The sequence below is a fragment of the Lissotriton helveticus genome, chromosome 8, assembly GCF_964261635.1.
Source record: "Lissotriton helveticus chromosome 8, aLisHel1.1, whole genome shotgun sequence".
In the NCBI taxonomy this organism is placed as follows: domain Eukaryota; kingdom Metazoa; phylum Chordata; class Amphibia; order Caudata; family Salamandridae; genus Lissotriton; species Lissotriton helveticus.
In genome coordinates, this window is record NC_136069.1 from 1,324,260,542 (window position 1) to 1,324,282,405 (window position 21,864).

Below are 21,864 nucleotides of genomic sequence, written 5' to 3' on the forward strand. Positions count from 1 at the left end.
TCTCTCTGCGCGCTGCTTGTCCCTGCGCCTTGCAGTAATTTCAGAGTCAAGTTTAGTGCACAGTTGCTGTATGCCTGTTGCCATGCTCTTGTTCACTTCCACCAGCTCTTTTATGCCCTTGCCAATTTCATGCATGTTGATGTTCAGGTTTCGCATTTCTCTTTGACAGGCCATGATGCCCTTGCCCTGCATCCTCTGAAACCTGACCATGGATCCCTCCAGGCCTTGGAAGACACTGGACCCCTCCCCACGTGCACCTACACCCCTTCCTTGTACTGTGCACCTTCTAGTGGTACTTGGTACAGGCTCTGTGCTGGGCTGCAGTGTGGCAGTCATGTCAGCTTGAGACAAGTTCTGTGAGTCTTCACCCACCATTTCATCAGCACCTGTCTCCATTTCCAGCAGTGGGGAAACGACATGCCTCCTGCTAGGGTGTGCAACAGGTGTTACTACTACAAGGGATGCAGGCATTTCTGGTGATGAGACCAATAGTGGTGACTGTGAAGGAATTGGGGAACCCTGCATTTCTTCACTGATGTCAGTTTCTTGGGAGGGTGGCTGCCCACTCGGAACACCTGTGTCCTGGGATGCACTGGGCCCTGGCTCCTGACTGTCATCCCTCTGGGGTGCTGTGCCTTCTGCCTCCTCGGACTGCCTTCTGGATGTGTGACCTGTGGACATAGGAGCACATATCAGCTAGGTGCAAATGTGTCACAGCCACTACAATTAAACATATAACATTGCACTTTGTACATTCTGCCTGCCCTTCATTTTGTCTGCATTCATTTAAATAACTTGTTGGTTACAGTGCTGTGTGACATGGTCTTTCAATAACTGACTACGTGTCCCATGATGCATTGCTACAGTTTTGCACAGACACCATGGGACTGGAGTAACTTAGCTGCAAGGGGTGAGGGATGGATGGGGGTGGGAGGGGGATTGCTGTGCATGCATCTTACCTTTTTTTTTTGCAGATTGCGCCGAGCTGTCCACTTCTCCCAGTCCATGGACACTTTCAGCCTCCAGGGTTGTGGCTACCAGCTCCTCCAGGTCGGTGAGGGGGGGTGCAGTGTTCTTTCCTCCACCTGTTTTCTGTGACTGTTTGTGGCGGTCAGACAATTTTTTCTTTGTGAGGCTCCTTAGGTCATAGAACCTCTTCTTTAAATCTTCAGTGACTCTGGTGGTCACTCCCACTGCATTAACTTTATCTAAGATTTCCAGCCATATTTTCCTTTTTGTTGATTCTGGCACAGTGAGGGACTGCTTTCCAAAAACTCTGTGGTGTACCTTTACCACCTCCTCAACAAGGACCTGTAGCTCCATACTACTGAATGTAAGCTTTCTTTTCCTGTCAGCCTGCTCAGTGTCCCTGCTGCTTTCCATGTTAAAGTTTTCAAAAAATCACAAGCTCTGTCTGCTGCTGCTGCTGCTCCCAGTCTCTCTGCTCCAACTGCCTTTCCAGAACCTTCTAATTAGTTGCAGCTGCCTGTGTACCCACTTCCTGGTAGGAAGGGGGAGGGTGGTTGCACCTGATTGGCTGTTGTGTTAAGTTTCACTTTTGTTTGCTGTCCGATTCGGAAAATACCGATCGGTATTTACCGATTCGGTATTTACCGATCGGTATTTACCGATCGGTATTTCCAATGCATTCCTATGGGCCTTTTGGCCCATAGGAATGCATTGGACATACCGATCGGTAAATACCGATTCGGTAAATACCGAATCGGTATTTTCTGAAACTCAGATACCGATTTTTACCGATTCGGTAAAAAATAACGATTTTTCCTCTACATCTCAATTACCGATTTTTAAATACCGAATCGGTAAAATTCGGTATTTAAGAATCGGTAAAATCTGATTACCTACATCTGGCCCTAAATGCAGTGATGTTGTTGCTTATAGAATAGCCTGATCTAAAACCCATTTGACTAATTTGAATGCATTTATTATCCAGCACCGAATCATGCAAATAAAATAAGAAAAAAATTAGCAAAAACTTCTCTTCCAAGTCTAGGAGGGTGATGATACAATAGTTCCTTGGGTCCTGCTTCCGTCCTTTTTTATAGATTGGATGGATTAATGTGCCTTTTCAAGATATCGGACTTTGGCCTGTTCGCATTAAGAGGATGATTGGGCAAGGCTGCATGGGAGATGGGACGTTTAACCTGTTAAAAAGGTTGACTAAGAGAGCCCAATGTGATTGTGATATTCTGCTATGCATGCTGTACTTTATAATGTTGTTCTTGTGCAAATCGAGTGGCACGCTAATGGTACATTTGGCACTTTTTGTCTTTTTTTTTATTTTTATTTTATTAAGAAAAGAGAAAAACAACAACAGGCAAGGCAAGTTACAATGCGCATGGACATGTGCTCACAGGGGGGGACACCTGAGTACAGTATTATACAGTGGATCAAAAGTACAAGGAGTGGGGGGGCCAGTGGAGAAACAAATCAGAGATAACATAAAATACATAATACATAGAATGCCGGATCAGGGGGAGAGGGGGACATCTGGGCTCTCTACGAATGGAGGTGTACATGTATTTCCACGGTATGCGTTCCATTGGCCCCAAATTGCGTTCCATTTCCTGGGTGTGCCCCGCGCCACATACACAGTCTTCTCCCTGAACATACACCAATCCATATTCTCCTTCAACACCGATACCGTGGGCGGTCGCCGGGAGCCCCACAACTGCGCAATGTCCCTCTTAGCGATCTTATTCCCAAGGGTCGCCCACTGCGTCTGTGCCACGCTACAGTCATTCGGCTCCCACACATTCAGCAGGCAGCGTCTGGCTTCGGGCAACAACACCACTCCAGTGACCCTTCCCATCACGGTATGCACACGACTACAAAACGTCGCCACCTCAGGACACTCCCAAATTATATGAAGGAAAGTTCCAACCATTCCACAACCGCGCTTACATAACCCATCAGAAGAATAGCCCATACGAATCAAGCGCGGACCAGTAACATATACACGATGAACGATTTTGAGCTGAACGAGTCGGAGAAGGGCAGAAATCGCCACTTCCTTAGGCGAGGATAATGCAGATTGCCAATCCTCGTCGTCCAGCTCCAAACCGTCACCGGTCCAAACCTCCCTGAGACGCGCCAGCAGATCCACCCGGTTGTTGATCAACTTCTTGTATATCAAGGAAATGGTACTGTCGGGCACGTGGCCGTCGAGGACCCGATCTTCAAGGGGGGAGGACTCGGGGATGTCGGTGCCCGCGGGGAAGACCGAATTTAAAGCATGGTGGATCTGTGCATACCGGAAGAACTCCCTGTCACTCAATTCAAATTCTATCTTTAATGCCGCAAAGGTCTTGATTTTGCCCTTGACCCAAAGATCGCCCACTCTGCTGTTACCAATCATATCCCATTGTTCAAACCCTTTAGTTTTCCAGAGACATCCCAACCTTTCAGACGCATACAACGGGGTCCCTCGAGTCAATCGATCCCTCCATCCCACAGCCGCATTCGCATCATGCCACGCTCGTACAGCGGTCTTGGTGGGTCCAGATAGATCCTTCCCCGCCACCTTGGAATAGAGCGCCCTATTGTAGTCCCCACCCGGTAGCAAGTATTTATTCATCTCGAATGCCGGGTTAGAAGCTGGCTGGTACGTTGCATGATTGATCGCACTTAGTTGCGAAGCCCAATAATAACGCCTGATATCCGGAAGCGCTATACCTCCATCGTACCAGGGAAGTGTGAGTTTAGCGAGGGCGATACGCGAACGTCCATCCCAGATTAATCGTCTCTGCATACTTTCCACCTCTCGAAAATAGCTCGCCGGAATAGTATCGAACGTATTTTGAAGCGCGTACAAAAATCGCGGCAAGGACATCATTTTAAAGAGAGCTGCGCGCCCGAGTGTCGACAGAGGCAACCTGCGCCAACGTACTACATCTAGTTTTAATCTCTGAAGAGGAGGGAGCAGATTGCGCTCATAACGAGCCACGGGGTCTAGAGATATAAAAATCCCCAGATACTTTAATCCCGTCGGTGAGATCTGAATAGGGCACCCGCGCGGGCAAAGGAGGGAGACCGCCCGAGAGCACAAATACACAGGACTTAGCCCAGTTGATCACAAGGCCTGAGTTCTTCCCAAACGAAGTAAGCACGTCAAACAAAACATTCAGCGATTTTCGGGGGGACGTAAGATACAACAAAATATCATCGGCGTAGAGCGAGACACGATTCTCGAAATCCGGGGTCAACTGGATACCCTTAATCGAGGGCTCCCACTGCAACCAGGCGGCCAGTGGTTCCAGGGCAAGGGCGAAAAGTAGTGGCGACAAAGGACAGCCCTGCCGTGTGCCCCTCCCGAGGACAAAAGACTCAGACACTCGGCCATTCATGACCACCTGCGCCCGTGGCTCCTCATATAAAAGTTTCACCCAGCCGATGAACCCGGGACCGAAACCAAATTTCGCAAGAGCGGCCCAGAGATAAGGCCACTCTAGTGTATCGAAGGCCATCGTAGCATCTAGGGAAGCCAAGATGCCCGGTTCACGAAGAGACGCCGCCCTCACGAGAACACCGTGCAAGCGCCGCAAGTTGAGCGCCGTGTTGCGGTGTGGGATAAAACCGGACTGATCCGGGTGGATCAAGTCACTAATAACCTTTATCAGTCGGTTAGCTAATAGTTTGGCAAGAATTTTCGGTTCAGCATTTAGAAGCGAGATGGGTCTATAAGAAGAACAACAATCCCGCGGCTTCCCCTCCTTATGAATCACCACGATGGTGGCAAGACGCTGATCACGAGGAAGGGAGCCGATGTCTCGCGACTCTAAAAACATATCACGAAGATACGGAGCCATTTTGTCAGGACTCAATTTGTATAATTCAATGGGCAGACCATTGGGACCCATGGCCTCGCCAGATCGCACGGAACGAATAGCAATAGCCACCTCATCCGCCGAAGGTTCCGCGTCCCTTAGATCTCTGTCAACCTCAGACAGGCGGGGCAATGCGATATCGCGAAACAACAAATGAGAGTCTTCCTCCGGCCTATCAGAGACCGGAGAATACACAGTTCGGAAATGTTCCACAAAGCACTCAACAATGTCAGCCGGGTCGGTCACACATACTCCATCAAGTTTCTCAATCACAGGGACCACAGGACTCGCCCTCTCTTTCTTGTCCAGCCACGCAATCAATTTACCCGCTTTATCTCCCACATCATACAGTCTGCCCTGTTGCTCTCTATTCATGACTTTCGCAGCATCAGTCACCAGGGTCTTGTAATATAGTTGTTTAAGGCTGAGGGAATGAAGCTTGTCACAGGTCACACCGAGCTCCAGGTCACCCTCCAACTCGGCTATTTCAGTCTCCAAATGGACCACCTCTTCATGTTTACTTTTCTTGGCTCCAGCGATTAGAGATAAAGCCTGCCCACGGATCACCGTCTTAAAAGCCTCCCACAATCATACAGCAGAGGAGACAGACCCCACATTTTCAACAAAATAGCAATCGAGGGATTTCATCAACTCAGCAGGGGTCTTGGGATTGCGAAGATACCAGGGGTTTATCGGGGCGACCCAACCCTCATTACCCACAGTAGTAACCATGCTAAGCCACAATGGGGAGTGATCGGATATGCCCCGGGCCAGGTGCCTCACCTCTCTGACAGAGGAGGCTTGCGCCGCTGGCATCAGAACATAGTCGAGTCTAGAGAGACTACCATGGGCTCCAGAGTGGAAGGTGTATTGTACCTGCTCCGGATGCATCAACCTCCAACAGTCTACCAGACCCAGGGTCTCCAAAAACCCACTCAACCAGAATTGGGACTTGGGGAGATCTCTGGGAGGGTAGCGGTCCACGCTACCGGAGACAACCGAATTAAAGTCTCCGCCCATCACCAAGATACCCTCTGGGAGCCCTAATACCACACGCCCAAGGTCCGCAAAAGTCGAGGTCTGTATACCCGGCGGGATATATACAGTAATCAATGAGACAGTCCTCCCCTCCCACCTACCAGTGACAGCAGCATAGCGCCCCCTATCATCAAGAATCACATCATCTATTTCCAAAGGGAGAGAGGACCTGACGAGGATGCCCACGCCCCTCGAACCAGAAGTAAAGCCAGAGTGTGCAGCAAGGCGATACCCTCGCCTATTCATGGCGTGGCACGTGTTCCCAATCAGATGCGTTTCCTGCAATAGTACAATATCGGGGGAAAGGCGCCGCAGCAACTGTAACACCACTCCCTGTTTTATCCTATCACCCAATCCATTGACATTCCAACACATTAGTTTCAACCCACTACCCCCCATCCCGGAATGAAGTGCAGAATCCACCCCACAACGAACACAATGACCAAATCAGAAAGAAAAACAATACGTTGCCTTGAAAAAAACTGGAAGACGTTACAACACCCCCCACCCTGCAACCCTGCGTTAGACTCAGAAGCCACCCCAACTTGCAGTGTGCCTGTCGCCCTAACATTAAACTAGTCTACGAAAAGAACCCCCAAGGAGGAAAGAGTCCCACTCCCCCCGCCACCCTCTTATAGAGCTTTTTTTAACATTTGCATTGTTTTTCACACTTGTTTTTATTACAATGTTTTTATACTTTTATGGCAGGCATACTTTACCATTTATTAATGTTATCATCCTTTGGATGAGGAGTGAGTGTTATGAGCCCAAATGTACCTCAATATAGGCCTAGGTTGCTGCACGACATTTTACCTACATTTGTCCTACCTTCCTCTGCATAACGGCTCTTGCGCTGACCTTTTACCTAGTTATGTGCCGAATAAATGTCATGTGGTTTTCTTCGAAGACTAGCCTAATTTATTATGCATGAGGATTCTTAGTATCATATCTTAATCTCCTGCCTAGGACATGCACTGCAGGATTACCATCTTCTGTCTAATAACTCTGTACAAAAGTCACTGCTATCGTCATCCTTCAACGACAGAACCACAGTACCATTACACTTCTAGGTAAAACTCCTGAGAGTACCTTTCAGGTATAAAAGAACCACATCTTCACTGGGCAACCAGAGGAGAAGCTTCCATGCTGACTCAAGATGCTAAAGTCCCTGCACGCAGAAACTCCAGCATGCAGTGGTCTGACATCCTTTGCGGGGTGTCCAACTCGAGACCAAGATGTGGTCCTTCGTTCTCTCCCATCAGGTAAAGGGGTTGGCCTTTCGTAGGGGATTCTTGGTTTTACACACACACACATGTTGGGTACCCTTAGGTACACTTAGATAGGGTTTAGACCTTAGGAGTACGCTCAATTACTACCATGTATCGCTATGCCTGCATATATTTACTGTTTTAGCACCAAGGTAGAATTCTACCTTTATTTACTTTGTTGGTGCTTGTAATCTTATATATCTGTTTCTGTCTAATGTTTGCACAGAAAACATGTTTTATACTAGAATGACGCTGATTCAATAAATGCTTATTGAAAATGTCCCCAACATTTGCTCTGTGTATCATACTGAGACCAAGTGAGCACAAGTGACTGAGCGAAAAGTACTGTACTGTTTCCACAATCCCTGAAGGATCAAGGGTTGCATGTTCGATAGTTACCAGAAACTATTCGCTGCTTGGTAAGGCTAAGGGACTTATGGTAGCACTGTAAGCTAGCTGGTCTAAAGGGTAACATATCCTTTGGCGGTGTCTGGAATCATTCTGGACACCAGTCCCTTAGTTTATGTTGTCTAAACTTGTAGATCATATCTATTTTTAGGAACTACACAACAATATGGTCACAAGCCAGAATATAGTTTATTCTGATTTAAATTATAACTTATTCCCACAATCCGCAGAGATCGTATATGGAAAAAAAAGTCCTGGTTTACAATTAAAAATAGAATATTCTAACTGTTTATGCTAGAAAACTGTTGGTCCTGCTGGTTTGTCAGTATGCAACTAGTTGCAAGGGCACTTGTTATTGGCTATATATGAATAGTTGGGATAAATACAGAGGCAGCAGGCGCAAACAGATTTTCTTGAATGCGAGAAAGCGTGTGGTATTTATTGCCTCACCTGTGCAGGCAGTGCAGGCTTTCATCCGGCAAACTTGTTCTTTAATACGTATTCCGGTGTAAAGCATTGCTTTCTTTGCAAGAACACTTGGAGAGGCAGATAAACCATCTTGAATGCAAGATGTGTTTTGATGTTTATTGTATTCCCATGCCGACATTTTAGCCTTTCATTCTCACAAATAAAAGCTTCACTGGTATTTGAAAATGTTATATTACAAGAGAGATTGGCAGGCAAGGTCAGTAGCACCACAAAAACGAATTGAAAAAAAGCACCACTGCTCACTAATCAGACATGGGTTCTCAAGTTGTCATGGACATTTTCAGAGTTGAAAGGGAAATGACAGCTGGTGTAGCTGGCAGCAAAATGTGTATGACATGCTTATAATGTACCAGGAGTGTCACTTTTTACAAAGAAAATCAACAAAGAGAGTAAGTCAAGCACTTTAGGTGTGGAAAAGCACCTATATGGTTGCCAGGCAGAATAAAAACAATTCATTTTTTATATAGTGTAATAACAGTAGGAAATGGGGTTACTGGTTGAGGGGGGTGATCCACTAGTCACGAAGCAACCACAATTCTTGCCAAGTGAAACACAAGCAAACCCCAAATTAGCCTGTGCTAACCCTCTGGTAGCTTGGCACAAAAGCAACCAGTATTAACTTAGAGGCAATGTGTAAAGTATGTATGCAGCAATTCGTACAGTAACAATGTGGAAATAGAACACAAGAAAAATCCAATACCAATTCAGAAAAATAGAGTAACATCAATTACATTATTTGATACCAAAACAAATAAAATCCAAGAACTAGAACTGGAGATATGCAATTTGAAATGATGTAAGTAAGTATAGCGCCTAAAAGCACAAAGCGCCACTCGTGGCTACCTGGTCGTGCGAGACCAGTTGAAAGTCACAGGTTCAGGCCAACCACAATGGAGCACAGGCTGGATACAGGGACCAGGTTAGACCAGCTGAAAGAGTTACCTTAAAAGTCTAGCAAGAAGAGTCCAGTTTGCGGTGGAGGGATCAGGAGCAGGGAGAGCTTCACAGATGGTTGTCACTGTAGCGTGAAGAGCAAGCCGGGCATCACGGACGGTCGCCACTGTAGCATGAAGATCCTATTGGGCATCGTGGACGTTTGTTGCTGGAGATTCACTTTGGCGATCACTGTAGGCTGGTGATGTTGTAGTGCGAAGAGTAGCTCTCACATTGTAGGTTGTTGCTGACGGTTACTGTAGCGCCAATAGTCGGGTACACTGGAGCTTCGCATTGATAGTCAGTCCATGCGGCAAGATCTTGGCACTAAGAGGTTCGTTCGAGGTAGCAAAGAGCTATCAACTTCATGATTTCTCCTTTTCTTGGAGAGGAGCTCAATTGATGCCAGACAAGGGTCCAGGACCTGAGGGGCTCCGCTTGGGGGTCAGGAACCCACTCCCGCAGAGGCAACAGGGCTAAGGCACATCCAGGCAGCAGGTCAGCTGGGCAGAAGCAGGTAGCCTCTGGGGCCTATTATGTCCCTGTAGCTCAGAATAGGAGGTCAGTCAACTGACCCTTGGATTCACTTCAGCATGAGACGAAGGGTGCAGGTCCACTCTTCCTTTTAAGCAAGGCGGACTACAGGCGTCAGAGTAACAGGGCAGCAGGATAGCAGTCCTTCTAACAGTAGAGCACCACAACAGTCCTTCTTCTGTAGGGTGTAAGCCGGTCTTACCATGTTTAAAGGAAAGAGCACAAGCATGTTAGCACTGGTAGTGATAAAGTGCCCAGAGTCCTAAAAGTGAACATAAATGTTTCAGAAAAGAGGAAGGTGAAGGTGAAGGCAAAAAGTCTGGGGATGACTCTGCTGAAAGGGCCAAGTCCAACATTAACACTATCTATAAAGATTATGTATGAAAAATAAAAGGCATAGGCTACGTTTGAGCAAAAAACATTCCACTTAACAGCTAAGCTTGCTAACCCTTTTGACGCAGAAGCTGCTGCTGATCAAAGTACTCTGTTACTATCACAATTAGTTGCATGGACTCTGGTTATTTGATATATATAAACACTTGGAATACGTTGAGCGGTATTAGCCTGTAGATACTTCGTCTTTAATGCGTTTTGGGTTGTGGGGCTTATTGCCACATCAGTGCAGACAGCGCAGCCTTTCATCTATGTAAATGAAAGCTTCACAATTTTACCAATCTGGTTTTTAAGGTTTCCCTGAACTAAGTATGCCAAAAAATATAGCCAGTGAGTTTAGCAACAGACAAATACGGAAAAAAGACAGATCGGCCCACCAGCACAGACAATAAAGAGACATATTTTTAAGGTGAATGTGTACTAGCAAAATTCCTCCATTCACAGTGAATACAGTTAATTGTAAAAGTGTTCTGAGCCTTTGCCGGATACTGAATGCTGTGGTGGGGAGAACCATAATGTGAATGGCAATTTAACAGACTAATGGATGAAGGTACATGAACCAAAGTGACCTTTATGTATGTACATACATATGTATTTTTTAAACAGAAGTTCTTGGTAATGCCAGGCCTAAATAGAAAATATGGAAGAGTGTTTGGAAGGGATTGTTGAAAATAAGCAAGAGTGAGAGGAGATGTTGAAATATGTGCCATAATTAAAACATATCAAGGCAGTAGGTAAAAGCCAGACACTGTAAATGACAAGTTATATTGTCTGTTTCTTTTTATTTAACAGATTTGTGTGGTCTGATGATAATGGAAGACGATGATTGTCCAATTGGACTCACTCTGGATGATACCAAGCCTGATGGATCGTTTCCCGCCATAATGGGGTAATTATTAATAGCTTCAACTTAGCCTGTGCTATTTGGATGTCCCCGAAAATACAAGTTCCATGGGTTAAGTTGCTGTAGTAGAGTGTTGCAAACTGTTTTCAACCAAGGTTGAACATAGCGTAAAGGTGGTTTATGGGAAACTACAGATTATACCTATTGAACATTGAATGCTACCCACTGTGGGTCCTGTAGGACGTTCTCTGTAACCCACAGCTTCCAGAAAACAAACCTTTATAGGTGACCATCAGTTGTATGTAAAAATAGCAATATCAATGTCAACTCAACTCAACTCAAAAACTGCTTTATTCGATTTTGTTTCTTAAAAAGAATAAAAAGTGAAAAGCACATTTACATAAACAATAATATTGTTCATCATTAAACTTTTTATACCAAATACATTAGTTTGATACGAAGCATCTCATATTATTTATACAAGAATCTTAGACTCAGTCACTCAATAGGAAAAATGAATGCATGGTATTCCTATGTCTAATAATAGCATTTAAAAATGACGACATAGCCAACATAATCAGTTCGTTCTCTAGCATTTGAAGCCTCAAGAATGCTATTCTACATTGTCTTAGTCCCCACTTCTTTAAGATAGGTATTATGAACCTTCTCCTAGGTAAATCATAAAATGTACAAAAAAGCGTGCAATGTAACATGGATTGGGTGGAAATATCATCACACGGGCATGGTGACAGATTTTTAGACCATGAATTTACCTCTGGGATTGTAGCCATTCTAAAAAAGGACCCACCACGGAAACATGCTAATAGCATGCGAGAATAGCAACTTTGAACCTGGGACAGATAGGGTTAGATACCATGACATTGCAACCTCAGGTGATTCTCCATGACTGAGATCTTTTCTTTTTCAGAAAGACAACGCTTGTTCTCTAGGTAATTCAAGCATGTTACTTTCAAGTTTTTCCTCGATATCCTTTCTAAACAATTTGGAGAATCAAAATATTCGGGATGACCAATGTCATACGATGTTTTTTTTTTACATATTTCATCCATAATATCCTGGCTACCCCCTCTAATTTGAGACAGTCTATGATTAAGTCTCTATTAAAAGTAGCCTCAGCAGAGGACCACACCTTATGCCACAGTAAAAGGGGATTATCTTTGATAATATCAGATATGTAAGGCAGGCCAAGTTCCTTATGGCATAGAAATGTAGCAGTAGAACCCGGGACAGCTAAAAGATAATGCAAAAACTCATTCTCACAACATTGAATTTTTTGGACGTCCGCTATTCCCCAAATCCCCGCCCCATATGTCGCAGTAGATACACATTTGGATTTATAAATATCCAATAGCTCCGTAACTGGTCTGCCATCCAATTTATTCGAAAAATTGCGAACTGCACCTATAGGTCTAGAAAGAGACAATTTTCTCACATTTACAGCTGATGACCATGAGCCCATCTTCTCAAAATTAATGCCTAAGTAAGAAAATCTGTCTGTCGTATCTATTTTTGTCTTTTCAATAACATTTTTACATGTATTGCCTTTTTTTATCCCACAGCACGTAGTAAAGATTTTGCTTTTATTTATTTTTAAGCCTCTATCTTTCATATAGGTTGTAAAATTGTTAACAGCTCTTTGGAGACATATCTGTGTCCGCGCCATGATAACTGCGTCATCCGCATATTGTAAAATGGGGACTGGGGTGTTCTCAATCAGAGGACAGTCCTGCCTGTCCTGAGCCAATTAAAAACCTACACTGTTTATGTATAGGTTAAACAAAAACGGGGCAAGTATGCACCCTTGTCTTACTCCCTTGTTTATGCTAAATTTAGTTGTACATTCTCCCTTTTTCCCGTACCGGACCCTCACCCCGCTCCCCTGTATAACTCCTTGATAAATAATAGCAAGTTCGGGTCAACACCCATCTCTCTCAAGGTGCTCCAGAGTTTATCATGGTTTAAACTGTCCAAGGCTGAGCTTAAGTTGACAATTGTTAAAAAGAGTTTTTCCCTTTTTGCTTATAAATATTTACCTATGATTAGAGCTAGATTTAATCCCTGTCCAGTCGTTCCCATTCCTGCCCTAAACCCGTATTGAAACTTAGAAAGTAAGCCCGTCTCTTCTACTCAAAGTTGTAATTCATTTAAAATAACCCTCCCGGCGACTTTCATAAGTGAGTCCAATAATGAAATTGGACGATAACAGTTAGGTTAATTTCTATCTCCCTTTTTGAAGATGGGAATCACAATAGCGTCTAGTCAAATGGGGATAGACCTATGTCTATTACAGCTGTTCAAAACATTTGTTAGGAGCGGGGCCCATAGCTCAATATTAGACTTGCATACATCCACTGGCACACCATCTGGTCCTGGGGCTTTCCCTGAGGCACTCTCGTTAATGGCTGTTAAAACTTCTTCATAGGAGATTTCGATGTTCATGGGGAAGGATGTGATGTGAACATTATCATCTCCCTCTACAGCAATAATTCCCTCACTCTGGGTTAAAACGTCAGCCTTATAAAGGACCTTAAAATAATTAACCCATTTATCTTCCGTAATAGCCACGTCGATGATATTGGTTTCCCTATCTACAAAAAAGGGGGCATTACCAGCCCTCCAGAAACCCGTATTATCCTTTGTTATACAGGCCTGATGTAACACCTGCCATGCTTCCATTTTCAGCTTGGTTTTACGCTTTTTTAATTGCTAGTTGGTAATTTAATCTGGCCAGTCTCACTTCTTCCTTACTTCTGGGCTCTTGTTTTAGGACCTTCATTAAATGAGTGTGTGTCTTACAACAATCCCTATTGAACCAGCCCTGTGCCTTATTCATGCCCGGTTTCTGCTCTTCTATGAGAAGATTTTGTGTTTCCTCTGAAACTCTAAGGAAGGCCTCAAAGACTAGTGCATTATCACCTGTGTTCGAAAGGAATGTTTCAAAATACCTATATTTGTTTTTTACTAGGGTTTCAAGGAAAACCATGGGGTCCACTTTGGTCCAGTTTATAGTATATCCATTTATCCTTGCAAGATGTATGTTGTAATTATGTGTTATTCCTATATTTTTGGAGGTTTGTTTACCCCCTGCAAGAAAGAAATGTAGCCTGATCGAGTGGTGGTCACTCATCGCTATTTCGCATGTTTTACAAATATAAACATTGCAAGAATACCTTTTTGACATAAGGGCAAAGTCAATTACTGAGTTACACCACCTCCCAATGAAGGTTGGCTCAAAGGGTACAGGGGGTATACATAATTCGTTAGCATAGCCCAAATCAAATTGAAAAATTATTTCGTTCAGCAAGTCCCCCACAGTTGGATGGGAAAAATGTGTTAGAGGGTCTTCTTTATCTTTACCCATGCCACAAATACCCAAGTGGCTATATGGGCATAGAGAATATTTAAAATCGCCAACCCATATTAAGCACATATCCCCCGGCAAATGTTCTTCTATGTGTTTCAGGGTTTGACAAAAATCTGCTAGTACCTTGTTGGTTTTAGTTTTCGGGATATTATTATAAACATTTATTAGAACTGTTCCTTTCTCACCCCTAATACTTACTCAATCAATCAATCAAGAGTATTTGTAAGGAGCGCTACTCACCCTCTAGAGTCTCAAGGCGCTGGGGGGGGGGAGGGCGGGCTGCTACTGCTCGAAAAGCCAGGTCTTGAGTTGCTTCCTGAAGGAGAGATGGTCCTGGGTGAGTCGTAGGTGGGTGGGGAGGGTGTTCCAGGTCTTGGCCGCCAGGTAGGTGAAGGATCTTCCTCCGGTGGTGATTTTGCGGATCTGTGGGACGGTGGCGAGGGCGAGGCTGGCGGAGTGGAGCTGGCGGGTTTGCGTGTAGAACGTGAGGCGGTTGTTGGGGTATTCGGGGCCCAAGTCATGGAGAGCCTTGTGTGCGTGGGTGAGGAGTCTGAACGTGATCCTCTTGCTGACAGGGAGCCAGCGCAGGTCCCTCAGGTGGGCGGAGATGTGGCTGTGTCGGGGGATGTCCAAGACAAGTCGTGCTGAGGCATTCTGGATGCGCTGGAGTCTTTTCTGTAGTTTGGCGGTGGTCCCAGTGTAGAGGGCGTTCCTGTAGTCCAGACGGCTGGTGACGAGGGCCTGGGTGACCGTTTTCCTGGTTCCAGTGGGATCCAGCAGAAGATCTTACGGAGCATGCAGAGTGTGTTGAAGCAGGAGGAGGTAACGGCGTTAACTTGCCTGGCCATCGTGAGGGAGGAGTCAAGGATGAAGCCCAGGTTGCGTGCGTGGTCCGTGGGCTTGGGTGGGGGGCCCAGAGCAGGGGGCCACCAGGAGTCTTCCCAGGCGGAGATGGATGGGCCGAGGATGAGGACTTCCGTCTTGTCTGAGGTCAGTTTCAGGCGGCTGAGCTTCATCCAGTCTGCGATGTCTTTCATTCCGTCCTGGAAGCTGGCTCTGGCGGAGGTGGGGTCGTTGGTGAGGGAGAGGATCAGTTGGGTATCGTCGGCGTAGGAGATGATGTTGAGGTTGTGCTTGTGTGCAATGGCTGCGCGGGGGCTCATGTAGATGTTAAAGAGGGAGGGGCTGAGCGAGGAGCCTTGAGGTATGCCGCAGATGATCTTGGTGGCTTCTGCGAGGAAGGGCGGGAGACGGACTCTTTGGGTTCTGTCGGAGAGGAAGGAGGTGATCCATTCCAGGGCCTTTCCTTGGATCCCGGCGTGGCGGAGGCGGGCTGTCAGGGTGCGGTGGCAGACCGTGTCGAACGCATCCGAAAGGTCGAGCAGGAAGAGAGCGGCGGTTTCTCCGTTGTCCAGCAGGGTCCCGATGTCGTCGGTGGCCGCGATGAGGGCGGTTTCGGTGCTGTGGTTTGCTCGGAATCCGGACTGCGATGGGTTGAGGGAGCCGTTCGTCTCCAGGAAGGCTGTCAGCTGTTTGTTGATGGTTTTCTCGATGACTTTTGCATGGAAGAAGAGGGGCGAGATGGGTCGGAGGTTCTTGAGGTCTGAGGGGTCTGCGGTCGGTTTCTTCAGGAGGGCGCTGATCTCTGCGTTCTTCCAGCTCTCCGGGAAGGAGGCGGATATGAAGGAGTTGTTGATGATGTCCCGAAGTTTGGGTGCGATGATAGAGTGGGGCTCTTTGGACATTTCTGCTTTTCTTGATAGTCTGCAGAATTCTGTTCCTGTCAATAATGACGATCCTGATGAATCTGCAGCCAATATTCTTGAATGTCTGGTTAAAGCTAGTAATACTCATGTCCCCCCAAAAATGTCGAAACCTTTGCGTCATTCTGACGCTCACAAATGGTTCTCCCCTGACCTCCGGGCTGAGAAACTCAAGGTCCGGCAGAAGGAACGTGAGTGGAGAAGGAATTATGATCCTTCGGTGAAAACCCAATATTTGGCTGCTCGCTCTACCTATATGAAAGCTGTTCTATCAGCCAAAGCGGAATTTTTTTCCAACATTATTGAAAACTCTCTTAATAGGTCAAAGGACATTTTTTCCATTGTTGACAAACTCACTAATCCAGCAAGAACCCGGCCCAAACCTAAAGCCACGCAAGAATTTTGTAATACCCTAAATGAATATTTTCAAAACAAAATCATGCTTATCAAGTCCAGCATCCCAGTTACCCCCCCTACTTCCTATGATGCCACATTGTATATAAATGTAAATGTACAGGAATTTATATAGCGCAAATCACCAAGCGGTTTCTAAGCGCTTGCTTAGGGAACCCGTCCTGGTATTCCCCTGTGAGATAACCCCGGCAGGGTATCCGCAAGGTGAAAGCCAGGCATCCCGCCGCGAGGGGCCATTGTGGAGATTAAGCAAGCTATTGCCCAGAGTCGCAGAGTGTGAACCCGTGAATCGAGTAGGCACCGGAGCGAGAATTTGTGGAATCCATGGACATTTTAGGACTCAAGACCCCGCCGAGCCGGGAATTGAACCCTGGTCCCGGGCGACCTCTGCTTCCAGGTCTGCCTCCTCTAACCATTGATCCCCAATACTTTTTCCCTGGATTCCTTTCCTCTGTTGGATGTCCCGTCCCTCCTTGCCCTGACAGCTAGGGTCAAGTCAGGCTCCCCTCATGATTGCTGTACACCCCAGATCTTAAAAATGGTGATTATTGCCCTTCCCCTGCCCATACTGAGCCTTCTCAACAGCTCCTTAGTATCGGGCATGGTGCCAAGCTCTTTTAAAGAGGCTGTGGTAGTACCACTACAGAAGAAGCCAGGCTGCGACTCTGCCATACTTTCGAACTATAGGCCTATTTCTTTGTTACCTTATTTGGCGAAAGTCCTGGAAGCTCATGTTACCACTCACCTTTCTAACTTCATTGAACAGTCGGATTTTTAAGACCCTGTCCAAGCGGGATTTCGCCCAGCCCATTCCACCGAAGCAGTTATTACAGCAGTTCTGGATTCTTTACGCCACAATGCAGACCTAGGCATTCCCCAGGCCCTGGTTCTGCTTGATCTGTCGGCAGCATTTGACACGGTCGACCATGACATCCTTCTCGACCGTGTCAAACTAGCCGGCATACGCGGCCCCGCCCATGACTGGGTTAGGTCTTTCCTCAGTTCCCGTTCCCAATCGGTAGGTCTTCCCCCTTTTTCTTCACCTAAATTGTACACCACCTGCGGAGTTCCGCAGGGCTCTTCCCTATCACCGATTTTGTTTAACATTTACATGTTCCCCCTGTTGAACCTATTAAAATCGTTTAAAGTAACCACTTTCAACTATGCAGACGATCTGCAACTCACCTTCACCATCGACGACTCCCCTGAATCTGCCCTTCAATTTCAATCCACTTTGCTCTTTATAGGCCAATGGATGGACAGTAACCATCTCAAGTTGAATCCTGGAAAGACAGAATTGGTTCTGTTCGGCAAAAGTAAGCTTTTTTGGGGACCTCATTACTGGCCTTCTAAACTTGGATCCCCTCCCAATCCATCTAAATCTGTGAAAAGCTTGGGGGTTCTGATTGTTGATGAGCTCTCATTGAGACCTCAAGTCAATGCTGTAGTGTCTTCATGCTTTTTTCAGCTTCGTAGAATAAAGAAGATCAGCCGATTGTTTACCCAGTCTGCCTTGACCCAGGTTGTAATGGCCCTGGTGCTGTCGCACTTAGACTACTCTAATGCCATTTACCTTGGCCTTCCGGTTGCCCTTAGCAAGCGTCTGCAGCTGGCTCGGAATCAAGCCGCCAGACTTATCTATCGCCTCCCTCGCTGGCAATCTGCAAGACCGCTGCTCAAGCAATTGCATTGGCTTCCTGTTGTACAGCGTACTCTTTTCAAAACCGCCTGCATGACGTTCAAAGCCCTTAATGTTCGTAGCCCTAAGTTTATTCAGGATCTTTTGCCCAAATACATCCCCTCACGTAATCTTCGATCTGCCTCTCAAACCCTCCTGATTATTCCTCGTTTCAAATTCCATTGCAAAGGAGGACGCAGATTTGCTACGCTTGCTACCAAGTTATGGAACACCCTCACCCTGGAGATTCGTTCTGCTACCACTCTTCTCCAGTTCAGGCAGCAACTTAAGACATGGCTTTTTGTGCAGACGCTGGCGTAACCCTCCTCTTTCCCTCTTGGGTTTAGTTCCTAGCACTGTTGGTTAAGCGCCATGAAACCCTCGGGTGTACGTGCGCTGTACAAATTCTAGATAAGATAAGATAAGAGAGTCGGCATTGTTGGAGATGTGGTGTGGGCAGGGATCGGCAGGGGAGCCCGAGTGGATGGTGTTCATCGTGTGAGTGGTATCTTCCTTGCTGACCAGAGTCAACGCGCTAAGGGTGGTGGTGGGGGGTGTAGGTTCGGTTGTGGGGTACGAGTCCTGAGCGCCGAAGCTGTCGTGTATGTCGACGATCTTACGGTGAAAAAAGGTGGCCAGAGAGTTGCAGAGGTCTTGAGAAGGCGTGATGTCGTTGTTGCTGGCGTTGGGGTTGGAGAGCTCTTTCACGGCGTTGAAGAGTTCCTTGCTGTTGTGGGTGTTGTTGTCCAGTCGTTCTCTGAAGGATGACCTTTTGGTGTTGCGGATCAGCTGGTGGTGTTTGCTGGTGGCGTTCTTGAGGGCTGTCATGTTATCCGTTGACAGGTTGTGACGCCAGGCTTTCTCGAGGTCACGGCAGGATTTCTTGGAGTCTTTGAGATCGTTGGTGAACCACGTGGCTTTCTTGCTGTTGAGGTTGCTGGGAGGGTTTTTCAGTGGAGCAAGGGTGTCGGCGCAGTCGGTGATCCACTGTGTGAGGTTGCGGGCTCCTTCGTTGGGGTCCGTGGTGTTGGTGGGAGGGTTTAGGCTCAAGGAGGTGGTGAGTCGGTCGGTGGTGATCTTGCGCCAGCATCTTCGGGGGGTTTGTTGAGGGCGGTGGTGGGTCGTTGTTTTCCTGAAGTTGAAGTGTACGCAGCTGTGGTCGGTCCAGTGGAGCTCGGTGGTGTGGCTGAAGAAGATGTGGTTGCTGGAGGAGAAGACGGGGTCGAGCGTGTGGCCAGCGTAATGGGTGGGGGTGTTGAACAGTTGCTTGAATCCGATGTTGGCGAGGTTGTCTAGTAGGGCGGTGGTGTTGTTGTCCTGGTCGTTCTCCAGGTGGAAGTTGAGGTCTCCTAGGAGGATGTAGTCGGGGGAGGCGAGGGCAAGCGGGCTGATGAAGTCTGCGATGGCCTCGCTGAAGTGTGAGCGTGGTCCCGGGGGCCTGTAGATGAGGGTTCCTCTGAGGGTGGTCTTACTGACTATATCTGATAAAATTCGGACCCATTCTCAAGTTCCACTACCAGTTCGCCCGTCAGGTTAGACACATAGGTACATAATCCCCCTTTATTACGTCCCATCGTACTCGAGCTGGCAGGGGTATGGAATGTACGATAGCCAATTATATGAAATGCCTCAATTGCCCATGATTCTTACAGGCAGATGATAGAATACTCCTTGATGAATGTTAGCCAGGAGGAGTCTCTCACCTTGGATGCAAGCCCTGCAATATTCCACGATAGCATCTTAAATATATTACTCGTTTCTGGATCTTAGATGTTGGCCTTGGATCTATTGAAGTAGTAATATCTCCTCGCGTGCTCCCTATCTCGCTCTGCGTTTTTCCTCTATTAGGTCTGTGTTCATTTACATGTTGATTACTCTCAAGGGTAACCTCAAAATCTCGTCTATCCATAGCTACGAGAGACTTAAAGTTATTGTCAATAATCATAAATGTTTGAGATATAAAATCCCCCTTACTAGGTATAGAATTATTAGATTTAGCAACAGCTAAAGGATACCCCACCTCCTCACAGGCACCGGCTATGGTATCTCTGGTTCTGTCTATAGACCCCGACACATCACTTCGCTCTAACTGTTGTATCGTGACCTTAGTCCCCATATCCCAGGTAATATCGCTCTGCTGGTTAGACCTGGTTGGAGTTAGTCAGTCCACCATGTCAAGCACATTGAATCTATTACTAACAGGGATACTGGGCACAAAACCAAAACCATCTAGCCCGGGTCTGTTACTGACATTACCAGGCAGAAATCCCCTTTTGCATGTCTTTCCCTGTAGACCAAAGTTCTCCATATACGTTGGAGGGGTGTAGAAATAGCTGAGGTCAAATGTCTGAATACCCGTTTTCGTAGTGTGGTAGGGCCTCTCACGAATGTGGCGCACTACCCGACTATCCCTAAAATTGATGACTATGCAATTACCCGCTATATCTTTCATTCTCCGACCTACCCAGCTCACTCTGCTTGCAAACAAAATTTGACTGTGCAGATTAGGGGGGAGGGGTCTGTTGATATTCAGCCAGTGGATTGTTTTATTCTTTAATTCGGTATACGATTCAATACTGCCCTTGTCTAGATCTGGAACCCCTGTCAGAACAACAACATAGGGTGCAGACTCAGGTGGTAGGTCAATGTGTGGCAGCATATTCTTATGATCATTAATATTATATGATCCCTTCCTGCCTCTCTGCAGGGTTTTGGCCATACCCCCCCCCGTCCCCCGCGAATGATTTTCTATAATCTCGCCCTTTGCGGAATCCATATTTCCCTGTGGGTCTGCACCTCCCTTGGCACTGAGTCCTGCTACAGCATTCGCCCGCGAAGTGCTTTCCATTGGATCAGAAACCGGCACGTGGGAGATCAAGTTAGTGCCAGGAATGCTCCTAGGTCCATTTATCGGCAGTTCCTTATCCTGGACACTCTTTGGCAGATCCTTCTTAATGCACCCAAGATTGGTTGTGGTCAGTTGTTCGAATTTCGCTAGTCTGCCCTCAATTGACACTAGCCTATCAAGTATAGGCTGTATAGAAGATGTGATGAGACCACCTACTTTTAACCAAAAACCCACATCCATCGTGGGCAAAAAACCAACAGGAGAAATCGTAGATGGAGTACTTGGAGCAGATGTAATCACATATGGAGGCCCAGGGGTAAAAGGTGCGATGCATGCCGGTTCACCCGCTTTATTTAGTTTAGCCACCTTAGGGGTTTTTCCCCTCTGTGCACCCCCTCCTCGCTTCCTCTTAGAAACTGCTCCCAGTGTATGCCCTGATGGAGTAGGCAAAGCCTTGGGAGCAGACACCATAGATGCGTGGGTAGCTACCTCGCCGGCTGTGATTGTTGGTATATTATTATCAATTTGGGCCGGCAAACTAGAGTCCCCATCAATCCTGGTGATCACCGTTTTCTGTGGTAATTGATTACTAGTCTAACTTGAGACCCCTAGATCGATGGCTGGATATATATGCTGCTCCGGAGTGCGTGCTAGCATTAAGCTCCCCAAAGATGAGCGTTTAGCAAATGCTGGATCCTGTGAGAGGCGGCGCTCAGTGATTGCGATCTCATGCGCCAATACCGATGTGGCCCTTGTAATGAACTGATCGAGTGTCCTAGCTACATAACCACCCTTTGCGGCCTCCCTCCCCTTTCCTTCACGTCCAGACATTTCAAACTGGGTGAAGCACTGTAGTTCCGCACAGGATAGCAATGTAAGTAGGTAAAGACAAATATATATGTAAAAGCTAATCTTGCAGACTGTCCATGTAAGAGGGGGGGCCCAGCCTCCTTTGGCCTCCAACGAGCGCAAACGGGCCTGCCCTTGGCCCGGGCTTCGCCCGGCACGCGTCCCGCAGAGTG

General features: G+C 46.7%; 1 protein-coding gene across 1 annotated transcript in view; it reads left to right on the plus strand.

Moving 5' to 3' along the window:
- LOC144773339 (amine oxidase [flavin-containing] A-like) overlaps positions 1-21,864 on the plus strand; it is an 898,284-nt gene that overhangs the window by 789,948 nt on the left and 86,472 nt on the right. Inside the window, exon 9 of the mRNA XM_078658305.1 lies at positions 10,703-10,799. Within this exon, the coding sequence (XP_078514431.1) occupies positions 10,703-10,799 (97 nt within the window). The remainder of the gene's footprint in view (positions 1-10,702; positions 10,800-21,864) is intronic.